This window comes from Tenrec ecaudatus, chromosome 3 (assembly GCF_050624435.1).
Source record: "Tenrec ecaudatus isolate mTenEca1 chromosome 3, mTenEca1.hap1, whole genome shotgun sequence".
NCBI lineage: Eukaryota > Metazoa > Chordata > Mammalia > Afrosoricida > Tenrecidae > Tenrec > Tenrec ecaudatus.
In genome coordinates this window covers 175530179-175552812 of record NC_134532.1, presented here as the reverse complement: position 1 = coordinate 175552812, position 22634 = coordinate 175530179, and the positions used below count along the sequence as shown (strand labels likewise).

Here is a 22634-nt window from a genome sequence, read left to right as displayed (position 1 = left end):
TTTGATATAAACCTCTCTCTTATACATATATGGGTATCTCTGGTTTTGTTTCTCTAGTCAACTGAGCCTAACACAAAAGGTCATGAAGGAAGAACTTCATGTTTCACAACAATCTTAGTCAAAAACTTAGCATCAGGATTGATGGAATACTAATCGAAATGTTTCAATAAGCTGATGAATAACTAGAAGCACTCACTCATCTCTTTCAGAAAATGTGAAAGACAGTTGTTGACTGGGAAAGATTCATATTTCTACCTATTCCAAAGAAAAGCAACCCAACAGGTACTCAAATTATGGAAAAACATTCCTAATACCACGTGTAAGTAACATTTTGCTTAAGACCATCCAGCAACAATTGCGTCAGTAATTTACAGGATCTGCTGGAGGTTCAAGTTGGATTCAGAAGAGGACAAGAACAAGGGATCATTGCTGATGTCAGCTAGATCTTGGCTCAGACCAGAGAATACCAGAAAGATGCTGACTCGTGTTTTATTGACTATGCAAAGGCACAGGGCCGTGTGTTAGTCTGAGTAGACTACACAAACAAATCTAGAGAGACTCATATGAGTATAAGAAAGAGCTTCATATACAAGAGCAATAGAATATTGAGCAAACATCCCAGCCCAGTCCAGATAAAGTCCTTAAGTCCAATAATATCCCAAACGTCTGATACCAATCTATAAATTCCTCTTCAGACTCACGAAACACATGCAATGATGCTGAGTGCAGGAACATCACAGGCTAGTGAGTGGAAAGTCTTGTGGATCCAGTGGTGGAAGAAGCATCTCAGCGTTGGTGAGTGTCTCCAGGTGGCTCCTCCAGGTCCAGCGCTCTGGCTGCATCAGTGTAGAAGCATCAGGCTCACCTTCAGTAATGTTTTGCAGGGAGTGAGAGTGCGTCCTGCCTCCAGCAAGCTATTGATCTCCTTAGCACCTCCAAATGAGGTCATCAAGCTGCGACCTGATTGACAGGCTAACCCCCACCCCTTCACTCTTAAGTCTCAAATTGACAACAGATTATGTAACTACCATGGGTTGTGTGGATGATATAGGTCAACCAAATAATAATCATTATATAATCACTAAGTACAATGAGGGAGCCCTGGTGGTGAGTGTTTATGTGGTGGGCTACTAACTGCAAGGCCGCCAGTTTGAAACAACCAGGCACGCTGTGGGACAAAGAGGAAGCTTTCTATTTCTGTGGAGAATTACAGTTTTGAAAGCCATAGGGGCGCTTCTTCCCAGTCCTATAATGTGGATAAGAGTCAGAATCGACTCCCGAATGATCAATTTTGTTTTAAGTACAAAGAGACAGGAGGTTGAATGGCATTGTGGGTAATGGGTTGAGATAATAATCACAAGTTTGAAACTACCAGGCCCTCCCAGGGAGAAAGATGAGGCTTTCTATTCCAATAAAATTAGTCTTGGAAACCCACATACCTTATACTATAGGATCTCTATAAGTCAGAATTGACTCAACGGCAGTTAGTTTGATTTGGAAATACAATGAGGGCACCTGGTTGCAGTTACAATTTGGCTGCTGACCACAAGGTCAGTAGTTTGAATCTACCAGCCACTTCTTGGAAAATGAAGATTTCTGCTCCTGTAAGATTAATAGCCTTGGAGACCCAGAGGCCACTATGGGGTCACTGTGAGTCAGAATCAATTCATGGGCAAAGAAAAAATTCATGGGCAATAGGATTTCCTAGGAAAGTACTTGGAAATGATTCCCTTCAATGAAGGTAAACTACACACCCTCTGTATTTGAAAAGAGTATTTCAAAAGGTTCCTAAAAGTTTACTTCAATTCTCCTTGTGTAGATATATTAATTGATGTGTATTGGAAGAGTATTTTTAGAAGAGTACAAAATAGTTCAGTCTTAACTCATGAAACCAGGAGTTAAGTTAAATATTTGAATAATCAGTATCAACCAAATATTAATTAAGAGAGTAAACAAGTACTTGAAGAGCACATTTAAAACCAACAAGTAAAAAACACAAGGAAATATCAGCATGCATTCATTTTATGGCCTATGAAGAACAGAAATGAAGCCCAACTGGAGACTGAAGAGGCTAAGAATTCATGCATTTCACAATCTGAAAATCTCCCTATAGGTAATTTAATCTCCTTTTATGATTAGGCTCATAAATAAATGTGGTGCATTGTCCAAGATGTCGCTTCTTAGGAGATACTCCAGATAAAGATGCAGTTTCCAATCCAGTGTTGATACCCCCATTAAGTCTCTTCATTTATAAAGTAACCCCTTAAGTATATTCCATAATCTTTCCTGCAAACAAGTACATCACTGTCTATTACAAAGCTGATTGTAGAAACATAATCTCAAAGACACGCTTAGTGAAGATAAGATACTCTTTAGCACCTACGTACATTGATTATAAATCAATGTGGATCGTTCTGCAGAATCATATGCACTCACAGAAACGCTTCCAAATAGCAGAGCCGCTTTCAGAGTGATTTCCTGTTTAATTTTATTTACTGACTGTATTTTAAAGTATCAAAATTTGCTTCATTACTCTCCTTTTACTAATAGAAGTTAACCTTCCCTGAGCGAATCCCCATCAGTGTGATTCCATGACAGTCTCCATAATGATGTAAGATGTGGTTTATGAAGCAGGAATGTAGCCATTAACAAAACAGCAGCCTTGGAATACGCAGGAACGGTCAAACTCAACACTTGCAATTGGCACTTAAAGTGAAGTGGACAATAAATTTAAAACAGCATTACTATTGCAACAACTAACAGAAAGATGAGACGCTCAAGAACAGATCAGTAGGAGTGCCCATAAAACCAATTAGTGTAAGAACACAAAGCCTTGTAACACAAAGAAACTCACAACAACAGAAATTTTAGCCCAACATTCCGACTAGATATTCTTATCATTTGGGAGGTAAGATATTTGTGGGTTTTTTTCTCCCACTGTAACCAAAGGCGGGACCAGTTTCCATAACAAATTAGAAATACGTACTATATATTAATATACTATATATGCACACCGGGAGCCCTGGTAATATAGAAGCTACATTAGTAAACTAATTGTAAGGTCAGCTCTTTCAAACCACCAGCTGCTCCAATGGACAGGGCCTCCGCTGTGTCATGTCCCATCTTAGCACCCAGGCTCACTTGATCTTTGGTGGGATCTCTCTCTTCTGCTAGCCCTCCACATCTGGCCAACTTCTACTCCATACTAAGTCAAGAACCTCAAACACCTTCTTCCATGCTGCATCTGACAAATATGGGAAACATGCCATAATTAGCCAAGGAAGGAAACAGGACTGGGGAGGGAAGGACACCAGCAGGCAAGCCGGCAAAGGAAGGAAAGAAGGAAGAGAGGGAGGGATGGAGAGATGGCGGGAGGGAGACTAAACAGGAAGGACTAAATGCAGTAAAAAGAATTTAGAGCAATATTGATTTTAACGGTACATAAGGACAGCAGAGGCAGATGGTCGAAAAGCTTTTAGATATATATGGTAAACAGGCACCTGGTGGCTTAATCTCTAATCTTTAAATTCAGAAGTGGGAAGTGTTTTGCCTGTATGCATGTGTATGTATGTCTGTGTAATTATATTAAAGTAATGGCAGAAATTATTACTTTGCATATTAGTTATATTTTAAAGAATAGTGACATATAGCAAAAATATCATGTAATCTATTTCCTGTAAAATAATGCTATTATGCGTCAACATTTTATTTTGGCAAACTTTTCTGTTGTTGTTATTGTTTTTTAATGTCCATTTTTGTCCCCAAGAAACTAGCTATAAAGGATCCTTAAGGCTTGGGTTTTTTGTTTGTTTATTTGTTTTTTGAGGTTCTTTCTTCTTTTTCTTTTTAATCATTTTATTAGCGGCTCATCCAACTCTTATCACAATCCATACAAACATCAATTGTGTAAAGGTGTACAGCACATGTGTACATTCATTGCCCTCATCATTCTCAAAACATTTGCTCTCCACTTACGCCCTTGGTATCAGGTCGTTTCCAGTCTTATCATCTCCTAACTTCCCAAGAGCATGCTAGCCAGGCTCCAGTCCCACTAAAATCGTGCATTTTACTAAACCGAACAGGCTTTTCCAATTTGAGCTAAACTCCTTTATCCTCGTCATGGAGCTGGCAGTCTTTATTTGTCCATTGTACCTAATTTTTTCTAGAAACTTCCCCAGACTCCACTTCCTTTACCCACAACCCATCTGCTACTACATCAATCCACAAATAGTACAATCAATCCATTTTCACACTTTCTCAAAAGTAATGATTTTTCATATCTTTCTCCTCATTATATAGTAAACTTGAAAACAAGGACCGGTTTTATTTATGTATTTCAGCTATTAACATTATGATAAAAACATAGTACTTACTAAGCAAATCTAGATTAAGTAGGCACAAACCATGCCATCTAATGGATCAGATTGTAGAACAACAACATGCAAAGATTTTTATAAGCCAGCCTGAAATCATATCAAAATACGAAGAATAATGGTGAACCACAAGGAAAGGAAGGTCTGACCCTATTTAGAGAAACTTAGAAATGCATCTGTCCCTCCTCTCCTCCCCATTCTATCCAGTCCATTGTAATCCAGAGTAATGCTATGGGACAGGGGAGAACTACCATATATACTCATGTATAAGCTGAGTTTTTTGTGCTGAAAAACTGGGGTTCGGCTTATACACGCGTCAGTGGTACCCCAGCGAGGTGTAACATCTCGCGGGTGATGGCCATTCCTCCACTGTTCATTCAAAGCCCCACTGACACTGCAGGGCTGTGAATGTTTGTTTACTCATATCTAACCAATCAGAGCCGTCCTATGATGTGGACAGCTCCAATTCGTAGAAGCACCAGTAGTGATTCACTTACGCCAGCAGTTGGCAGCTGAACTGGTAAAGATGTGTCTGTGGCTGCACTCCTTCTCTCCCCTCTGGTCTCTGTGTTAATTCACATCCTGCATTTCCCACCCTAGGCTTATACTCCAGTCAATCAGTTTTTCTGGTTTCCCAGGTAATAAGTAGGTACCTTGGCTTATACTCTGGTGGACTTATATTTGAGTATGTACAGAAATTGTCCCTGTGTGTTTCCAAGGCTATATTTCTTTATAAGAATACAAAGCCTCATCTTTATCCTTTGGAGCCCCTGGTGGTTTCAACCTGCTGAACTAGCAGTAAGAACCACAGGGCTCCTCAACCTGTTCTTCAGGAGCATGCAAATGGTTAGGATGCTCAGCTAGACCAAAAGGTTGGAAGTTTGAGTCCATCCAGAAGTATGTTGAAAAAGAATCTTTCTGAAAACCATCTACGGAAAACCCGATGGGACACAGGTTAACTCTGAAACACATGGGGTAGCCAGAGTTAAATCCATGACAGCTCATTTGGAAAGACAACACATCAGATGAGATTTGAGTTGGCCTTGAATACAGAGATCTCCAAGTGGTAAAGGGGGAAGAAAATTTAACCGGCACCAAGTAAGTATATTTGCAAAGCCAGGAAGCTGTCATATTAAAGGCATCTTCTGAGAACAGTTCAAGGCACATCTTTAAAAAGAAAAGCCTCTCTATCATAATAAAGAGAACTGATGGATTAGTGGGTTGTGTGCTGGGCTGCTAACTGCTAGGTCAGCAGTTCAAAACTACCAGGTGCTCTGGGGGAAATAGAAAGAATGGTGGCTGTTTGCTCCCATACAATTAGTCTGGGAAGCCCTAAAGAACAGTTCTGTTTGGTCCTGTAGCGTCTATATGAGTCAGAATTGACTTGATGCCTGATGGTTGGTTTGGTTTTAGTGTGATACTGCCTTGCAGCTACTGTCTCTTTCTCTCTCCTACTCTCCTCAGCCACACTGCTTAAAAATGTTGCCCCCACTCCTTTTCTATTTCTTCACTTCCCACGCACCTCAGCCCACTACAATCTGGATGCTTTTACCACAATCAGCAAATGTCTTCTGGTTCTCATTCTAATAACACACTTAGGCCCTTTTTTTCAATTTACCATGATTTATGATACTATTTTTTCACTCCTTACTTTTTGCAGTACTCCATGCATTGGATTTCTTAAAAACAACAATTTGTGGCGGTGTGGGAAACTCCTGCAACCAAGAAATTCACATGTAATCTTACCACTGGGAAAATGTTTGTGAAGAACCACAATGCACTATATCTATTAATCTTCAGCAAGACATCCACGATCTGGGTGGCCTTTCCTAAAAGACAATCTATATTCACAATCTGAGAAAGGGGGTGGCGTGCACCCAACCTCCGCAAACGCAGCCACGGTAATTGCCCTGTCAAAAATCACTCAAGGTTCAGAAGTCTTATCTATTGCTATTTGTTGTTGCTAGATACCCTCAAATCAGTTCTATCCCATAGTGACCTTACGAACAATAGAAGGAAATATGTCACTATTTTATCATCCATGCTTTTAAGGACTTTCTGGCCATACTCTTCCAAGAGAGATTAGTTGGTCCTTTGAGCAGTCCATGGTAATTTCAATATTCTTCTCCAGATCACAATTTAAATGCATGGATTCGTCTTCAGTCTTCTTTATTCAATGTCCATCTTTCACACACAGAGGACTTCATGGAAAGCACCATGGCTTGGGTCAGGTGCGCCTTAGTCCTCAAAGTCATATGCTTGCTTTCCAGTCCTCACAAGAGGTCTTGTGCAACAGATTGCCGAATGCAATAGTCTTTTCATCTTTTGACTGCTGCTTCCATGAGCAATAATTGTGGATCCAAGCAAGAAAAAAAATCTTTAACAACTTCATCCTTTTTTTTCATTATCATGTTGGTACTTAGCAGATCAGATCTAAGGGTAATTGGTCTTCTTTGTATTCAGTTGAAATCCATACTGAAGGCTGAAATCCTTATTTTAGTTAGCAAGTGCTTCAAGTCCTCAATTTCAGCAAGCAAGGTTGTATCATCTGCATATTTCAGGTTGTTAATAAGTCTTCCTTCAATCCTGATGCCACATTCTTTTTCATATAATTCCATCTTCTATGATTATTTGTTCAACATTACAGATTGTTACTTAGTTCATATAAACTAATTAGGAATGTGGGCAGGAAATAACTTTCTGTGTCCCTAGGAAACCAAGAGACCAATAAATGGATGTACTAAATTTCCACAACATTCTCACCCACATCCCAGGGAGGTGATAGGAGTCAAAATACCTTTATGTCCCCTCTTTTTAAGAACAGGTTCTGGCTTGCTTACTTATTAAATATTCAAATTGAGGCCAATTCTCAATCTTCGGAAATGTCAATGCCTTCTAAAAATTAACTTTTACCCCACTTCCTAGGGAAATTTTTGCTCTGGAAAATCCCAACGGGTCTGCTTCATTACCAAATGAAACACAGTGCCTGCAACATACAGAACCCCTCTTGGCAGAGAGCTGTGACACAGATAATATATGGCAAATGTACATGATGGATCTGATGGGAACTAAAAGGTAGTCTGATTCTTGCTTTTTACGGTCAAAACACAATCTAGGTCTTAGACCACTGTGAACAACATAAACAACAGGCAATAGCATTAACAACACAAAAATTAAGATAAACAAAACTCAAGATAAACAGATAAGACAATGACCCAAATCCAATGGAATACACAGAAAAAGAAGAAAACAGAAGAATGATATTTAGGATCATAAAGGAGGTCTGGGGAGTAATCATGAAAACAAAGGAAGAAATTGATGCTCTAAAATCCTCACAACCAAAAGAAATCCTGAAGATGAACTGACAACAGATTGGAAGGAAAAGAAAGTGCTATCAGTGAACAAGAAGACCACCATGACGACTTCACAGACAAGAGAAACAGTCGAAGAAAGCGCAGGAGTCTGATGAGGGTGCTGGGGAGCACTATGAAGAGAAATAACATATGGCTCATTGGAATACTGGAGCAGGAAAGAAAACAGACAAGTCTACTGATAAAACAGGAAGAGGAATCGTGAAGAAAACTGTTCTCATTACCACAAAGTGGGAGATGATAACCTTCCAGGAGGCAGAGAGAAATGCAAAAAAGTCGGAGCCTGGGCGGGGAGGGGGTGGTGTGGGGGAAATAATTTGACATATTGCTATTAAAATTGGTCAGATTCAAGGAAAAGGAGAGATTCTTGAGAGCAGTTAGAGAGCAAAAAATAGTCACCGACTAAGGTAAACTGATACAAAGAAGGGGAAGTGCAGAGTGGAGACCCAAGGCCCATTTGTCGGCCACTGTAGATCCCCTCATAGAGGGGTTTAGGAGAGGAGATGGGTCAGTCAGGGTGCGAGGTAGTACCGATGAAGAGCACAGCTTTCCCCCAGATCCTGATGCTTCCTCCCCCCAACTACCATGATCCCAATTCTACCTTGCAGGACTGGATAGGGCAGAGGTTGTACACTGGTGCATATGGGAGCTGGAGGCACAGGGAATCCAGGGTGGATGATACCTTCAGGACCAGGGGTGTGAGGGGCGATGCTGGGAGAGTGGAGGGTGAGTGAGTTGGACAGGGGGAACTGATTACAAGGATCCACATGTGACCTCCTCCCTGGGAGATGGACGGCAGAGAAGGGTGTGAAGGGAGGCCCCGGATAGGGCAAGATATGACAAAATAACAATCTATAAATTATCAAGGGCTCATGAGGGAGGGGGGAGTGGGAGGGAGGGGAAAAAAAGAGGACCTGATGCAGAGGGCTTAAGTGGAAAGCAAATGCTTTGAGAGTGATTAGGGAAAAGAATGTGTGGATGTGCTTTATAAAATTGATGTATGTATATGTATGGATTGTGTTAAGAGTTGTATGAGCCCCTAATAAAATGTTAAAAAAAGAAAAATTTACCAAGGCAATTGCTACCAAATTACAATTTAACTCAGAGAAAGGAATGATTCTTTATTTGGACAAATGTCCCTAGTTGTTACCTCTCAGTTTCCCCTGAAAGCTACTTTATCTTCTTTTTATTCCTTAAATATTGGTATTCTAAAATTTCTATGAATCATTATTACCTTTTCCCTCTATTCGCTAACCTTGAAAATTTTTTGTATGTCCACCACTTAAGCTATAATCAAGTAGCTCTTCAAACTATCCACCACCTCTCTCCCCATGCCTGACCTCCAGATTCATGTCTGACATTGAGAAAAGAAACAAAAGACAATTGCTGCCTGTGGACTCCAACTCCTGGGACCCATTTGTGTTTGAATCAAATAAAGTTTTCACTTGGTGATTTTTCAGCAGTACATCACCAGGCCTTCCTGTTGAGTTGTCTCTTGGTGGACAGGAACCTCCAAACTTTCAGTTTGCTGCTGTTTGCCTAGTGCCTGTTACCAACAATAAAAAGTCCCACTGCCACCGAGTTGGTTCTAAGTCATAGCAAAGGTTTCTAAGTCTGTAAATCTTTGTGGGACTAGACAGCCTCGTCTCCTTCCAGAGGAGTAGATTGTGAGCTTGAAGCTGTGTCCTCATGGTTAACAGCCCAAAACTTACCCGATAGCACCACCAGAATTATTTTACAAATATTTCACAGGATCCTCAACTCAACAATGCTCAAAATAGAAATATTGATCAATCCAGAAATTTTAAAAAGACAAATAAAACCATTCCCCATGGGTTTCATAGCCCAGTAAATGGTACCACTATGCACTAAATTCTCAAAGTTTATACCCTGTACTACTTCAATTCCTGCATCCAACAAAGCAGCAAGTCCCATTAAAATTGAAACAGAGATCTTGGAAATCATCTCAGGTCTCTCTCGTTTCAGTACTACTATACTTATCTACAGTCATTTCTGTAGCCAAGAATATGACAGTTCTCTACCCCGTTTTTTCTTCCCTCTAATTTTAATTCATGGTTACAGAAAATCTGACCTTGTCACATTTCCTAGCCTCTAATCTTCTACCACTTTATAATAACTCCTCACTGTCCTCAGCACAAAGTCATATTGCTTCACCTTTGAAAATGAAGTCTTCCGTACCACACAACTAGCAATCATAGTTTCACCACTAATGAAAGGGGACAGGAGAGGAACATGGAGAGTAGAGCATTGTTTCTCATGTAAGTGTCTGTGAACCAGTTTGAGAAACATTATTATAAATTCCAAGCGGGTATTAAAAAGTGCTAACATACCACAATGCTTACATACCACATGAGTGCTCCCAATTCTAACCCTTCAAAAATATCAATGTTTCCAATAATCAACTTTTTCTACATTCATGCCATCCTTAATGTGAATGAACTTTATTAATTTATGTTATAAACTTAATGTTTTCCATGTCTTTAGCCGATTTCCCTAACTACACATTCACAATTGAAACCTCTGATAGAGTTTAACAGTATCATTTTTGGCCAAGTATTAAGATCTAATAACTTTCAAGTGTGTACTATGATGCTGCTTACTGAACTACATAGCCTCTAGAGATTTTGAAAAATCATACAGTCTTTGATCCCTAGGGTAGAAAAGCATTAATAAAGGAGATCAATATGATCAATAAATTAAGGTCAGCACTTACCTGACTGCTTGCTTCAGACTGCCTGATGGTGAACTCAAGATTATTAGTATTGAGCTCAGTTCCAAATATTTATTGTTCAAGTTCTAACACTAACACAGTACTGTCAGAATTTGCCATGTTGGCTATTTCTTAGACTAATTTGAAGTGTAATAATATCACCTATGACGGAGGAATATGCATGCCAAATGAAATGTTTACATTTAATACAATAAAATACATTTTATATTTAATACAATACACGTTTGCACTTAATACTGCAAAATGCATTCTATATTTAATATAGTAAACAAATTTTATATGAATCCAAGACAAAAACAAGAGTGACTTTTGAATTACCAAAATACTCATGGAGAGAAATTGGCATTTCGTTGCTGACCAAAGAGCAGCAGTTCAAACCACCAGCCTCTTTCCAGGAGAAGGTTGTGGTGGTGAGCGTCCATGGGATTTCAATCTTGGCAACTCGCAGGGGCAGTCCCACGCTGCCTTATAACGTTGCTATGAGCTGTGATCCCCTTGACAGCCACTGGGTTTGGGCTACGAAGTTTCAAAATGTAACTGCGATCTCATGTATTTTTAAAATCTTGAAATAAAATAGTTTAATTGAATTGTGTGGGCCTTCTAGTAGACTCTTTAGTTATGATTTACTCTCATAATAACTTCATTGGGAAACATGCTGGATAGATATGGTTTCTGAGATAGCAGCGTGTGTGTGTGTGCGCGCGCTTCCTTTGGTTCTTAATTCTTTTTGCTATGCTGCTTTTTGCTCTCAGGTTAATGTCACAATGAATCTACATCATGGACCTGAACAGTAGGATTAAGAGGTTTCATTCTTGCAGCTTATGCACAGTGCAGAGAAATAAAACTATAACAGCTAAGCTAATAAAGGTGAAATTAAATTTATCCTTTCTTCCTTGTTTCCATTAACAGATTTCTTTTGTATGGCATTAGTTAGATTTCTCCATATCCATGTTTGTTATTTATAAGTAATAACACTGGCATCCTTTTCCCCCATTGGGAGGATACTTCTATGTCAATTGCCACCGCCAAGTTTCATTACTTAAATAAGCCATCTATCATAACAGCAATTCAAATATTTCCTCACTATTTATATTGCTTTTCTGACAAAAAGTATCATTCCTTCTGACCATCATGAATGCCAAATCATTCATCTTCATAAAAGCTATGCAAGGGTTACTGCTTTGCTCTGCCTTCACCAACAAACCTCCCATGTGAATGAGTGTTCCCGTGAGTGCTTACATATGTTGGTGTGAGTGCGCTTTATAGGTATGTATCTATCTATAGGCGGCCAATGAGACTATCTGATTCTCAATGACTTCAGGGGGATCAGAGTAGAATGGTGCTCTGTACAGTTTGGGCTGATTTTTTTTTTTAATTTAGTAAAAGATCATTTTATCATGGGCTCTTTCAACTCCTATAACAGTACATAAATTAACTATATCAAGCTTATTTGTACATGTGTTGCCATCATTATTTTCTAAGCCCTTGATATTAGCTCTTCTTTTTTCCCTCCTCCACCCTCGTGACCTCTTCATAAATTATAAATTATTATTATTTTCATAGCTTCCACACATTTTTGTTGTTTGTCTCCCTGGAGGGGGGTGGTGTATGGTGATGTGTCCATCATCAGTATTGGTTCCCCATTCCTCCCTTCCACTCCACCACACCTTTCCCCTACCCTCCTGGTATCACTTCTCCCATTCCTATTCTTGGATTAATGTGTCATGAATTCTTATATCTTATCTGTACCTGTGCACATGCTCCTGTCTAGCACACAGTGAAAGGCATGACTGGGGTCATGACAGTGGGGGGTGAGGAAGCCTCAAGGAACCAGAGGAATATTGTGCTTCATCGGTGCTCTACAGTGCTCTGGTTGACTCATCCCTTCCTGTGACCCTTCTGTGAGGGATGTCCCTTTGTCTACAGATGGGTTTGGGGTCTCTGATCCGACCCTCCTCATTCTCAACAATATGATTTCTGTTTGTTTTGGAGTTTTTTTGATGCCTGGTAATTAATCCCATCGAAACCTTATGATGGCACAGGCTGGTGTGCGTCTTCCATGTGTGCTTTTTGTTTCTCTACTAGATGGCCACTTGTTTAACTTCAAATGGCTCATTTTTCAGAAAAGGATCCCCAGGCCTTTCTTTTGGGGCATCTCTGGTGGACTCTAACCTTCTACCTTTTGATCTGCAGCCACCTAGGAACTTTCAAGATATGTTATTCAGCTTTAAATTTCCCCAGTAATTGTCAAGTAATTAAATTACTTCCAGTCTATAATTTTTGACTCATTCATCACCTCTCCACTGAAAAGTCATCTGTTTTTCTTTATTTTTGATACTGGAGATGGATCCTGTAGGCATTGTACCTTTGCCAACAGATAGAGTGTTAGGCTTGATAAATAGGGTTTTGTCACATGGCAAGGAAAGGGGGTTTCACTTTATGCTTCTCTTCATGGTTCTGGCACAGTGCCATTCTTGGCACAGATTCAAAGGCCTGGCATGCTGTGAATTTTCAGCCACCTGGCACTGGATCAGTTCCCGCATCGACCCTCAGGTGTTTCCTCACCAGCTGCAATTTCCAGTGCCTGGGCCAGAATTCTCTCTGATGATATCAGACTCTTCGTCTTGGGGAGAAGAGACACTTCATTGCCTTTGGTCCTTCCTAGTTCATGATCCTTCATCCTTAGAAGTACATGCTACTTTCTATATTTGCTATTCTTACATTCCTTAAAGTTCTCGTTCACTCTTAATATCTTTTGTTGTTGTCAGTGTCCATCTAGTCAATTTAGAGTTATGTGGCTTCAAAACTTCAGCAGTCGATCACCGGGCTTTTATTCCAAAGCCCTTCTGATTGAGCTCCAACCATCAGCCTTATGGTTGGTTATGCATCAATTATTTATCCATGTACTGCTTAACAATTACTTGTATTAAGTTCTCTTTCATATTACTGGAATGGATTATTTTTCCTTACAGGGACTTTACTATGCAATATGTATAACTTTAGTCAAAAAACTTTGTGATTTACTAGACTTTAGTTAAATGAACTATTGGTAACACTGGGTGAACTTAAAAACATGGAAATAATACAAATAATCTGACACGGGCAAAGAGAATTCTACAGGTTCTGTAGAACCTAACACCCTGTTAGGGCAAGAGTGTTAAGGACAATGTATCATTAGGAAAAAGTGACTCTGGTACAGATAGGAACTGGAAACACAGGAAATCCAGGGCGGATAATCCCTTCTGGACCAGTGGTGTGAGCGACAATACTGGGAGGGTAGAGGGAGGGTGGATTGGAAAAGGGGAACTGAATACAAGGATCTACATGTGACCTCCTTCCTGGGGGATGGACAACAGAAAAGGGGGTGAAAGGAGACATTGGACAGGGCAAGATATGACAAAATAATAATTTATAAATTATCAAGTGTTCATGAGGGAGTGGGGTGTGGGGAGGGAGGGGAAAAATGAGGAGCTGATGTCAAGGGCTTAAGTGGTGAGCAAATGTTTTGAGAATGATGAGGGCAATGAATGTACAGATGTGCTTTACACAATTGATGTATGTATGGATTGTGATAAGAGCTGTATGAGCCCAAAATAAAACAATTAAAAAATAATAAATATTTTTTTTAATGGAAAAGTGCCTAAGGACTGACAATTTGTCAAGGGCCTATGGAGATTTTAAATACATATTTTGTTTTGTGACTATGGCAAGGAGGGCAACACACACAAATGCATCCATAACATACAGTATAAAAAGGCAACTAAACAGGAAAAATAAATGAAATTGTATTGAAATTTCCCACTCAATTCAAACCTTACAATTTGGATAAGTCAGTACATTTTAGTATTTGATATAACATTAAAAGACCTTAAATTACAGACACATTTATTGAGGTTGCTAAATGCTTTTAAAGTCCCTGGACTCAGCTCATTTAGATAAATATTTTAGCCCAATTATGAGATGAAGAATTAAATATATGTATGTACTATTGCTAATGACTGCACACCGAGATGTGGTAGTGTTTCCAAAGGAATGGTCAAAACAAATAGAGTTGGAAGGAGTGACTCAGAAACATTACTGGAAAAGAGTGACTTCATAGAGTTTGATAAAACTGTATGACCTAAAAAGGAAACAGAGGAAAGATATGGGAAGCAAAGCTATGGATACAGGTATAAACATAGATGTGTACATGTGTAAATATAGTAATTCATAATAATAGATGTATTGGCCTAGGTACATATATTTATATAGCAATACACTGATGGAATGAATGAACTGTGGACCTCTGTTCAAGCCCTCCAGCAATGCAAGAACACTTTGTTCTAACAAGCTGACATTCTGTGATGCTCACCCTCCTGGAACAATTGCTGAAGGCAAAATGGATACACAAGTAAATGTGGTGACGAAAGCTGATGGTGCCTGGTTATTGGAAGATATAGCATCTGGGGTCCTAAAGGCTTGAAGTTAAACAAGCGGCCATTTAGGAGAGAAGCAAAAAGTCCACATGGAAGAAGCACACTAGCCTGTGTGATCATAAGGTGTTGACGGGACCAGGTAACAGACATCAGAAGACCCCCCGCAAAAAAACCATATTGTTGAGAATGAGATGGACCAGAGCAGAGATTCCAAACCCATCTATTAAAAATAGGACATCCCCTCACCGAAGGGTCACAAGGAAGGAAAGAGTGAACCACGATGCAGAGTAGCACCAATGAAATACACAATCTTCCTCTAGTTCTTTGAGGCTTCCTCACCCCCCACTATCATGACCCCAGTCCTGCATTTCAGTTCTGACTAGACTGGAGCATGTACACTGGTACAGGTATGATCTCATGACACATCAAATCCAGGTCAGAGAAACCCCTCAGGAACAGAAATGGAAGTAGTAATAACAAGAGGATAGGAGGATGGGGAGGGAGAGAAGTGCAGGAAGGAGGAACTTATACCAAGGGCTTAAATACAAAGTAAGTATTTGGAAAATGATGATGGCAACGTAGGTCCAAATATCCTTGATATAATTGATGTATGGATTGTTGTAAGAGCTGTAAGGGCCCCCAATAAAATGTTCTTTTTAAAAAAATTATTACTTTTGTCTCATATTTACCAGACATGTTCTAAAACTAGAAAATAAATATATGTATGCATGTATTATATGTTTATGTTTCTATATTATGTATCTACATGTTACATGTATAGGTTCATAAGTCAAAATCAAATTAATGATGGGGTCTAGTGGTTACATGTAGTAATCCCTTTTGCAAAAATAAATAAATAAATCCTAAAGTCATCCCCTGTGGCAGTTTGCTTTAGTAGCCCCTGAAGCAGCAGAGTAAGGAGACTCAGGAATCAGTCAAGAAACTAGGATATCTCCATGAACTACAGTCTCCTTTGCCATTAGATCAAAATAACTAGCTGCAAAGTTACCATTAGTTAATATTTTACCTAAGGATTCAATTGATGTATCCCAATAAAAAATTCAGAAATGTGCAATAGAATTTTAAATTCTTAAATGTAACTCTGACTTCCTAGATCTGTTTAGAATGGATGATCTACTGCCCTGAGATAACCCTTGAATCTTAAACCCAAACCATTCCAACAAGTCTTCTTAAACCTGAAACCAGCTTAACACAATTAGTAAATAATATTTGACTTCATCATTATTCTCAATATATCAAATAATATATCATATATCGAGTAATCAGATCCATGAAATCCTATTGACATTAACTCTAATTGTATAGGGGTCATGATTCTAAATAATGGAGGCAAAATGCTTTGAAAAGAGAGAGAAGATGATGATATATTGTGCCAGGTGTAGGTACTGTCACTGAACTGTATGTAGAAATTGTTAAGTGGATATGCATTTGACCATGTATTTCTACAGGAAAATTGAATGGAAAATGTCTGACAGGCCCAAATGCAAAAGGTCCAGTATAGTTATCACCTTTTTACTTGGAATCCACAGTTGATTAGAGAATCCTGTTATGATTTCAAAAACGAATCGTTTCTCAAAAACCATTTTACATCAACTAGTTGAGAGTAAATGTATCATTGTTACTAAAAAATAAAATGTATGGCCCCAAATAACTATTCATCAGTTCTACTTTGTAATGAGTATGTTATCACCAGTCAGAAGCAACTCCTCCACAACACAACGCCTCCACAACACAACACAACTACTCCAAAACACCACGCCTCCACAACACAACTACTCCACAACACCACGCCTCCACAACACAACACAACTACTCCACAACACACCTACTCCACAGCACACCTACTCCACAACACAACTACTCCACAACACAACGCCTCCACAACACAACTACTCCACAACACAACGCCTCCACAACACAACTACTCCACAACACAACGCCTCCACAACACAACTACTCCACAACACAACTACTCCACAACACAACGCCTCTACAACACAACTACTCCACAACACAACTACTCCACAACGCCTTAGTACGTGTGCGATTACTTCATGTGTGTCAGGAAAGAAATCTGCTCCATAAGGTCTTCAAGGCTTTCTTTTTTCTTTCCAAAAATAGATTCTCAGGGCTTTGGGGTGAGGCTCCGAGGGACTCCTACCCCAAACTTCCCAGGCAAAAATATTAGCCATTTGTACACTGAGAGACTCCACAAAAATCAGCTTGATGGACATTAGCTTTCGTTTTTGTTTTTAAAATACTTATGTGTTGACAAGATGATCATCAGCCACCTTACACAATGCTAATGCAAAGATTTTTATTTATCACACTGTCCATGATTACATTTTGTATGAAGCATTTTTTTCCATGGAATTCTATGATACATATCCAAGCAGACATCTGATAACTTTCAATTATTTGTTTTTTAATCAATTGTCTTTTTATTACTATAGCTAGGAATACAGCCAGCAAAGAGGATATCAATTTATACAAGGCTAAACACTCAAACTCGCCTTGAGTGTCTATAATCATAATAACGCACCAACATTCCATAGATCTTGGTAGAGTAAACATATATAATTTCACCACACTAAAATATATATTTATTATAAATGATCCCTCCAACTTCCATATGTAAAGGAAACAATGCTTAAAAAATACTCACCATATCCGTATCTGAGACTGGTCCAAAACTGGTCACATAGATGTTAGTGAAGACTTCAGTAATACTATCTGATATAAGAAAAAAATGTTAAATATAGATATTACATACTGAGAGCCACAGGACAAAGAAGTTGTCAGGTAATGGTATGGTTAGAAAGCTGTATGGTACTTAGTAGCTTTATATTTTATTTTCAACTTTTACAACTAACAAAAAATATCTATGCTGATCAACATTTTAATAGTTTCTTTTTGTTCTAAAGGTAAAACGTCCAGTAGGGTTATTACTTAGAAACCATAGGTGATTAGAGAATTCTGTTATATTTCAGAGAATTATTTGTTGCTTAGAAACAAACTTAAGTGAACCAAGTTAATTTAAATTTATCAATACTGAAAATAGAAAAAAAGAGAGTACAATTGTGGTTTGATGTGGTCTTAAGTTTTCATTTTAAACTAATATTTCAATGGTTCTTCATGATGATTTGACGTTTAATCTGAATAGTTCCACTGGTATTTCAGAGTTATTTTGTAGATTGTTTATCAGTAGATCTTCTCCACGAAGCAATAAAACAGATATTTAATCATTATAAATAGACATAATCCATACTACTCTAAAAAGATTTATCATTCAGTGGCATAAAACATAAAAGCAAATAATTTACATTAATCACAATGTTTAAAAACTGGTTTAAAAACCAGTTTGATTTTCAAAGTATTTAAGAGTGTCAGCAGTGCTAAGACTATTGTGAATTAGATTAAAAATGTCTAATTTATTAAGTGTAGCACAATTAACTGATTGCTCAATTAACTAGGTGATTTAGATCTTTCTTTTTACGAAAAGATAATTGGTAACAGAAAAAGATGTTCAATGAAAGGTTTTAAAAACAAAACCTTTTCAATTTTCTCTTATAAGATGAAAAATACATTATTAACTTCTATCATCCTGAGTTGAATGCTTCTATATCAACTGTCAAATATAATTCTACACAAAAGATACCATGAAATATGTTTACTATTAAAGTAAATATTAAATTACAATCATGAAAGAATAAGTTACATTTACATAATGTATCTTTTGAAGCCAAAAAATAGAAATATAAGGTTTTGGAAAAAACGAAAAACCCAAAGCCACTGCAATTTAGTCAATTCTGACTCATAGCCACGATGTATAGGGTTTCCTAAGCCTTAAATCTTTAGGGGAATAGACAGCCTCATCCTTTTCCTGAAGGGTGGGTGGTCGGTTTGAACCAATGACCTTGCATTCCAAAGCTTAACAGACAGTGCCACCATACCAAACTAAATAAACTTTGAGTGTTCACTATATCCTAGATATAGTGCCGTGGTTAGAGCACTCTGATGGTCGCTGGAACTTGGTGGATTGAAACGACCAGTCGCTCCACAGGAGAATCACATGAATGTCTGCTTCCATAAGGATTTAAACTCTTGGAAAACCCACAGGGCAGTTCTAACCTTGGTTACATGAACCAGAAAACAAACCCACTACCATGGAGCCGCTCAAGGCCCACAGAAAGCGGCTCTGTTTAGGGTAAATTTGAAGGGAGAAGGCAGCTCAGTTGTCTTCCCGAGAGCAGTTGGTGGTTTTGAACGGCTGACTTTATGGTTACGAGGCTTATATCCCAGCATCTAACATAGTATTTTGGTGATTCTTCACGTGCCTTTAAATATTATGCTATCCTGTTACACTTACTATAAACGAGTAAGCAGACACACAGCAGAGTAAGGAAACGTTTAATGACCCATTCCTGGTCAAGGTTGGCATCCACACCTGGTTTGGAAATCACGTAATATGGCTGCTGAGGCCTCAGACAGCCCACACAGCCACAGTTCACAAGACATGCACTTGAACCTGGACGCCGTTTTAAGCGAGCTGCACAATCGGTTCGCGGGAACACCGTGCGCTCCAGGACGGACTGGGATTGACTGGGATACCTCGGGCACAGCTACCACACTTCAGATGAAGACGCTTCCTTTTAGGTTTTCTAGACTCTATTGTTAAAAGCGAGCCCTGCTCCTGGCTCACCACTCATTTACCATCTACAAGGTGGGTGATCAGAACGCACCCGCCAGCCGCCAGCAGACAGCGATGGCAGGCTGCTTCCCTAAACAGACGGACTTGGAAACCCAGGAGGCCATTTCAGTCTGCTCCATAGGGTGCCTACGGATCAGGGGTGACTCATAAACACAACAACAACAATAACAACAAATAGCATTCCAAAACCTTCCTTATGAAATGATACTATGAAAGTAATTTAGGGACAGATGTGTATAAATTCTTAGCATCGGTCTTTCCCAAAATCAACCTCCTGTGGGCACCAAGAATATTCCCAGGATTGGCTTAATGTTCTGATTTTGCAGTCTACAGATGATTAATTTGAGCAAGTATCCTCAAATTTTCATTTTTCATTAATTTTCACAAATTATACAGCTGACCCTTGATGAGTACTACATATGGTATTGAAGGGTATTTTTAAATGGGATCCAAACCAGTCCTATCACATTCATTCAATGAACAAATGAATGAACTCTTGATATTTTAGATCGTGGGTAGCACAAGTTCACGATCAGTGACTGACCCAGAGATTGGCAGTTGGAACTACCGTGGTGTGTCCACAGGACAAAGTCCCGGCAGTGCACTGCTGCAGAGATTCCAGCTGAGGAAATCTTACCGAGCAGTTCTCCGTGCATTGGAACAGATTCTTCAACACCACGCTAGGTTTCATTAGTAGTTTTACATAATTATTTAAAATATCCCAGAGAAACTCAGATGGGAGAAGCAGGGGCCACGTCTATATTAGGAAAGGGGTTTGCACTTCTGATGGTGGGTAAACTGGGTGGGACACGTCACCATAGACAGACATGCTGCACATCACTCATATACTCCAAGGGCAGCATGTTCCCTTGGCACTTTGGACTGGGCACTTTGGACCCTGTTTCTAACTATCCACTGGTGGCCCAGGCAACACACTACACAGACAACCAGGCCATTCGACTAGGTTCTTCTGAGGGGCACAACTGCTTTTGTAGAGCAGAAAGATCTGAAGTGGAAATTCCACTAAGAAAACTGGATTTCATCTTAAGCTCTCTTTTAACAGAGGTTAGGAACTATAATACTTCCTTAGACTTAAATTTGAAATGCTCTGGTGGGAGAAGAATCAGATGCTTGTCATCTCAAGGTTAGCGATCTGGTGGTCACGGGACTTTGGTTTGGTTTCGACCTATTGCATAGAGGTGCCCATGGAATGGTGACCCAGGACCAACAGATATTTACTGTTTTCACACTTTCTCTCCTTTTTGGCGACATGGTTTAGCCTACCAGGTACGTTTCGGTCTTTGTAAATGAATGATACTGAACGTATTGCCTTATCTAACCCTCATGGCTTGTCTAACTCTTGTCCAGTTACCAAAGCTATATAAGTTAATGTATGTGTTGTAGTCTAATCATTCCTTTTCCCAACTTTGTCCTAAGTTCTATATCACTACCTAAAATAATGTTACTGTAACTAGTATTACCTTAGGCCACATGGGGATGATTTTTTATGCACTCCAATAGAAAGACGATGTCTCCAAAATGAGCCAGGATCATGTATAAACCATAGATATCTGACTGGATTTTGAGGTCTTACTTGCTAATAGCCCTTCCATGAGAGCTGTTTATTCTTGTGACATAGCCCTGCTCGGTACTCGCCCTCATGAAGATATATGTATTATAGCAAAGTGTGAAGAAACCCGATGGTGACCAGTTATCAGAAAAAACAATGTCTGAAGTCTTAAAGGCTTGTCTCAACACAAGCAGCCATCTGAGGTGTCAGTAGGGCCACACAGGAAAAGCACATCAGTCTGTGTGATCTAAAGATCATAACGAATAAACTTCAAGGTCAACCTGAATGAGGGAACAATACCAGAGCCTGGAATCCAAACACTAGATTTGCAGAACACTCAGGATGAAAGTGGAAGCCCAAATTCATGCGCAGAGCACCTCCATGGATCGAGTCTCCGATGAGTCCCTGCTGACCATGGTGTTGGAAGGTTGCACCAGCCTTTTTTTTTTTTTAAACATTTTATTAGGGGCTCATACAACTCTTATCACAATCCATACATATACATACATCAATTGTGTAAAGCACATCTGCACCAGCCTTAACATCAGGAAAAGTGCATTTGGAAGTGGCTTTTAGCAGGTGTTGTAGGCTGGAATGCAGCACACTGTCTTTAGATCTCCCTTTTGAAATTATTCTAGTTTTAAATATTGTCTGATTCTCTTTGTTGAGGTTTTCCATGTTTTAGTTGGTCATTTCTGATGTGTCCTTTTTTTGTTGTTTTTGCTTTTGTCATGGTTTTGTGTTTTTTTTGTAGAGGGAAGTCAGGATGGGTGGATCCATGAAGATAGCAGCCAGATTAATGATCACCTGGGGGCATGGCAGGGGCAGGTGGGTACAAATAGGGAGCTAACAGCAATGGGTACAGGAATGAAGAAAATATTCAAAGTTGACTGTGGCAATGAGCGCACAGCATTTCTGACTATGAATGAACTAATAAATTGCCTGACACATTAACTACAGCACTTTAAAACTATTTTAAATGTCCCAGAGAAAAGAAATTAAAATAAGATAGTTTACAAGAAGTAAATTAAAAATTGTCCCTAATCTAGAGTGTTCCTTATTGTCCTTATTCAGGAGTGGTAGAAAATGCATGGCTAAGTTGTTAATGAGGATAGGGACATAGTGCTTGGAAAAGTGCAGAGGCAGAGAAATGAGAAAGCCATTAAGTGGGATTGACAAAGTGGTTGCAGCCATGAGTGCAAACACAAGAAAACGTTTGAGAACAACGCAGGACTGGTGGTTCTTTACTCTGCTGTACAAAGGGACACCAGGGGTCAGAACAGAGTTAATGGCACCTAACAACAAAAATAATATAAAGAACATCCACTCTACTCCAGTAAACAGTAATGGAGGGTATTTTATCAATACCTAGTGGTTATATAGTTGAGAGTTAGCTAAAGTGGCTAAGGATTTACAGACAA

At 39.1% G+C, this 22634-nt stretch overlaps 1 protein-coding gene across 1 annotated transcript in view; it reads right to left on the bottom strand.

Moving 5' to 3' along the window:
- Window positions 1-22634, bottom strand: part of GABRA2 (gamma-aminobutyric acid type A receptor subunit alpha2) — a 199602-nt gene that overhangs the window by 99033 nt on the left and 77935 nt on the right. The window contains exon 3 of the mRNA XM_075544982.1: window positions 17598-17665. Within this exon, the coding sequence (XP_075401097.1) occupies window positions 17598-17665 (68 nt within the window). The remainder of the gene's footprint in view (window positions 1-17597; window positions 17666-22634) is intronic.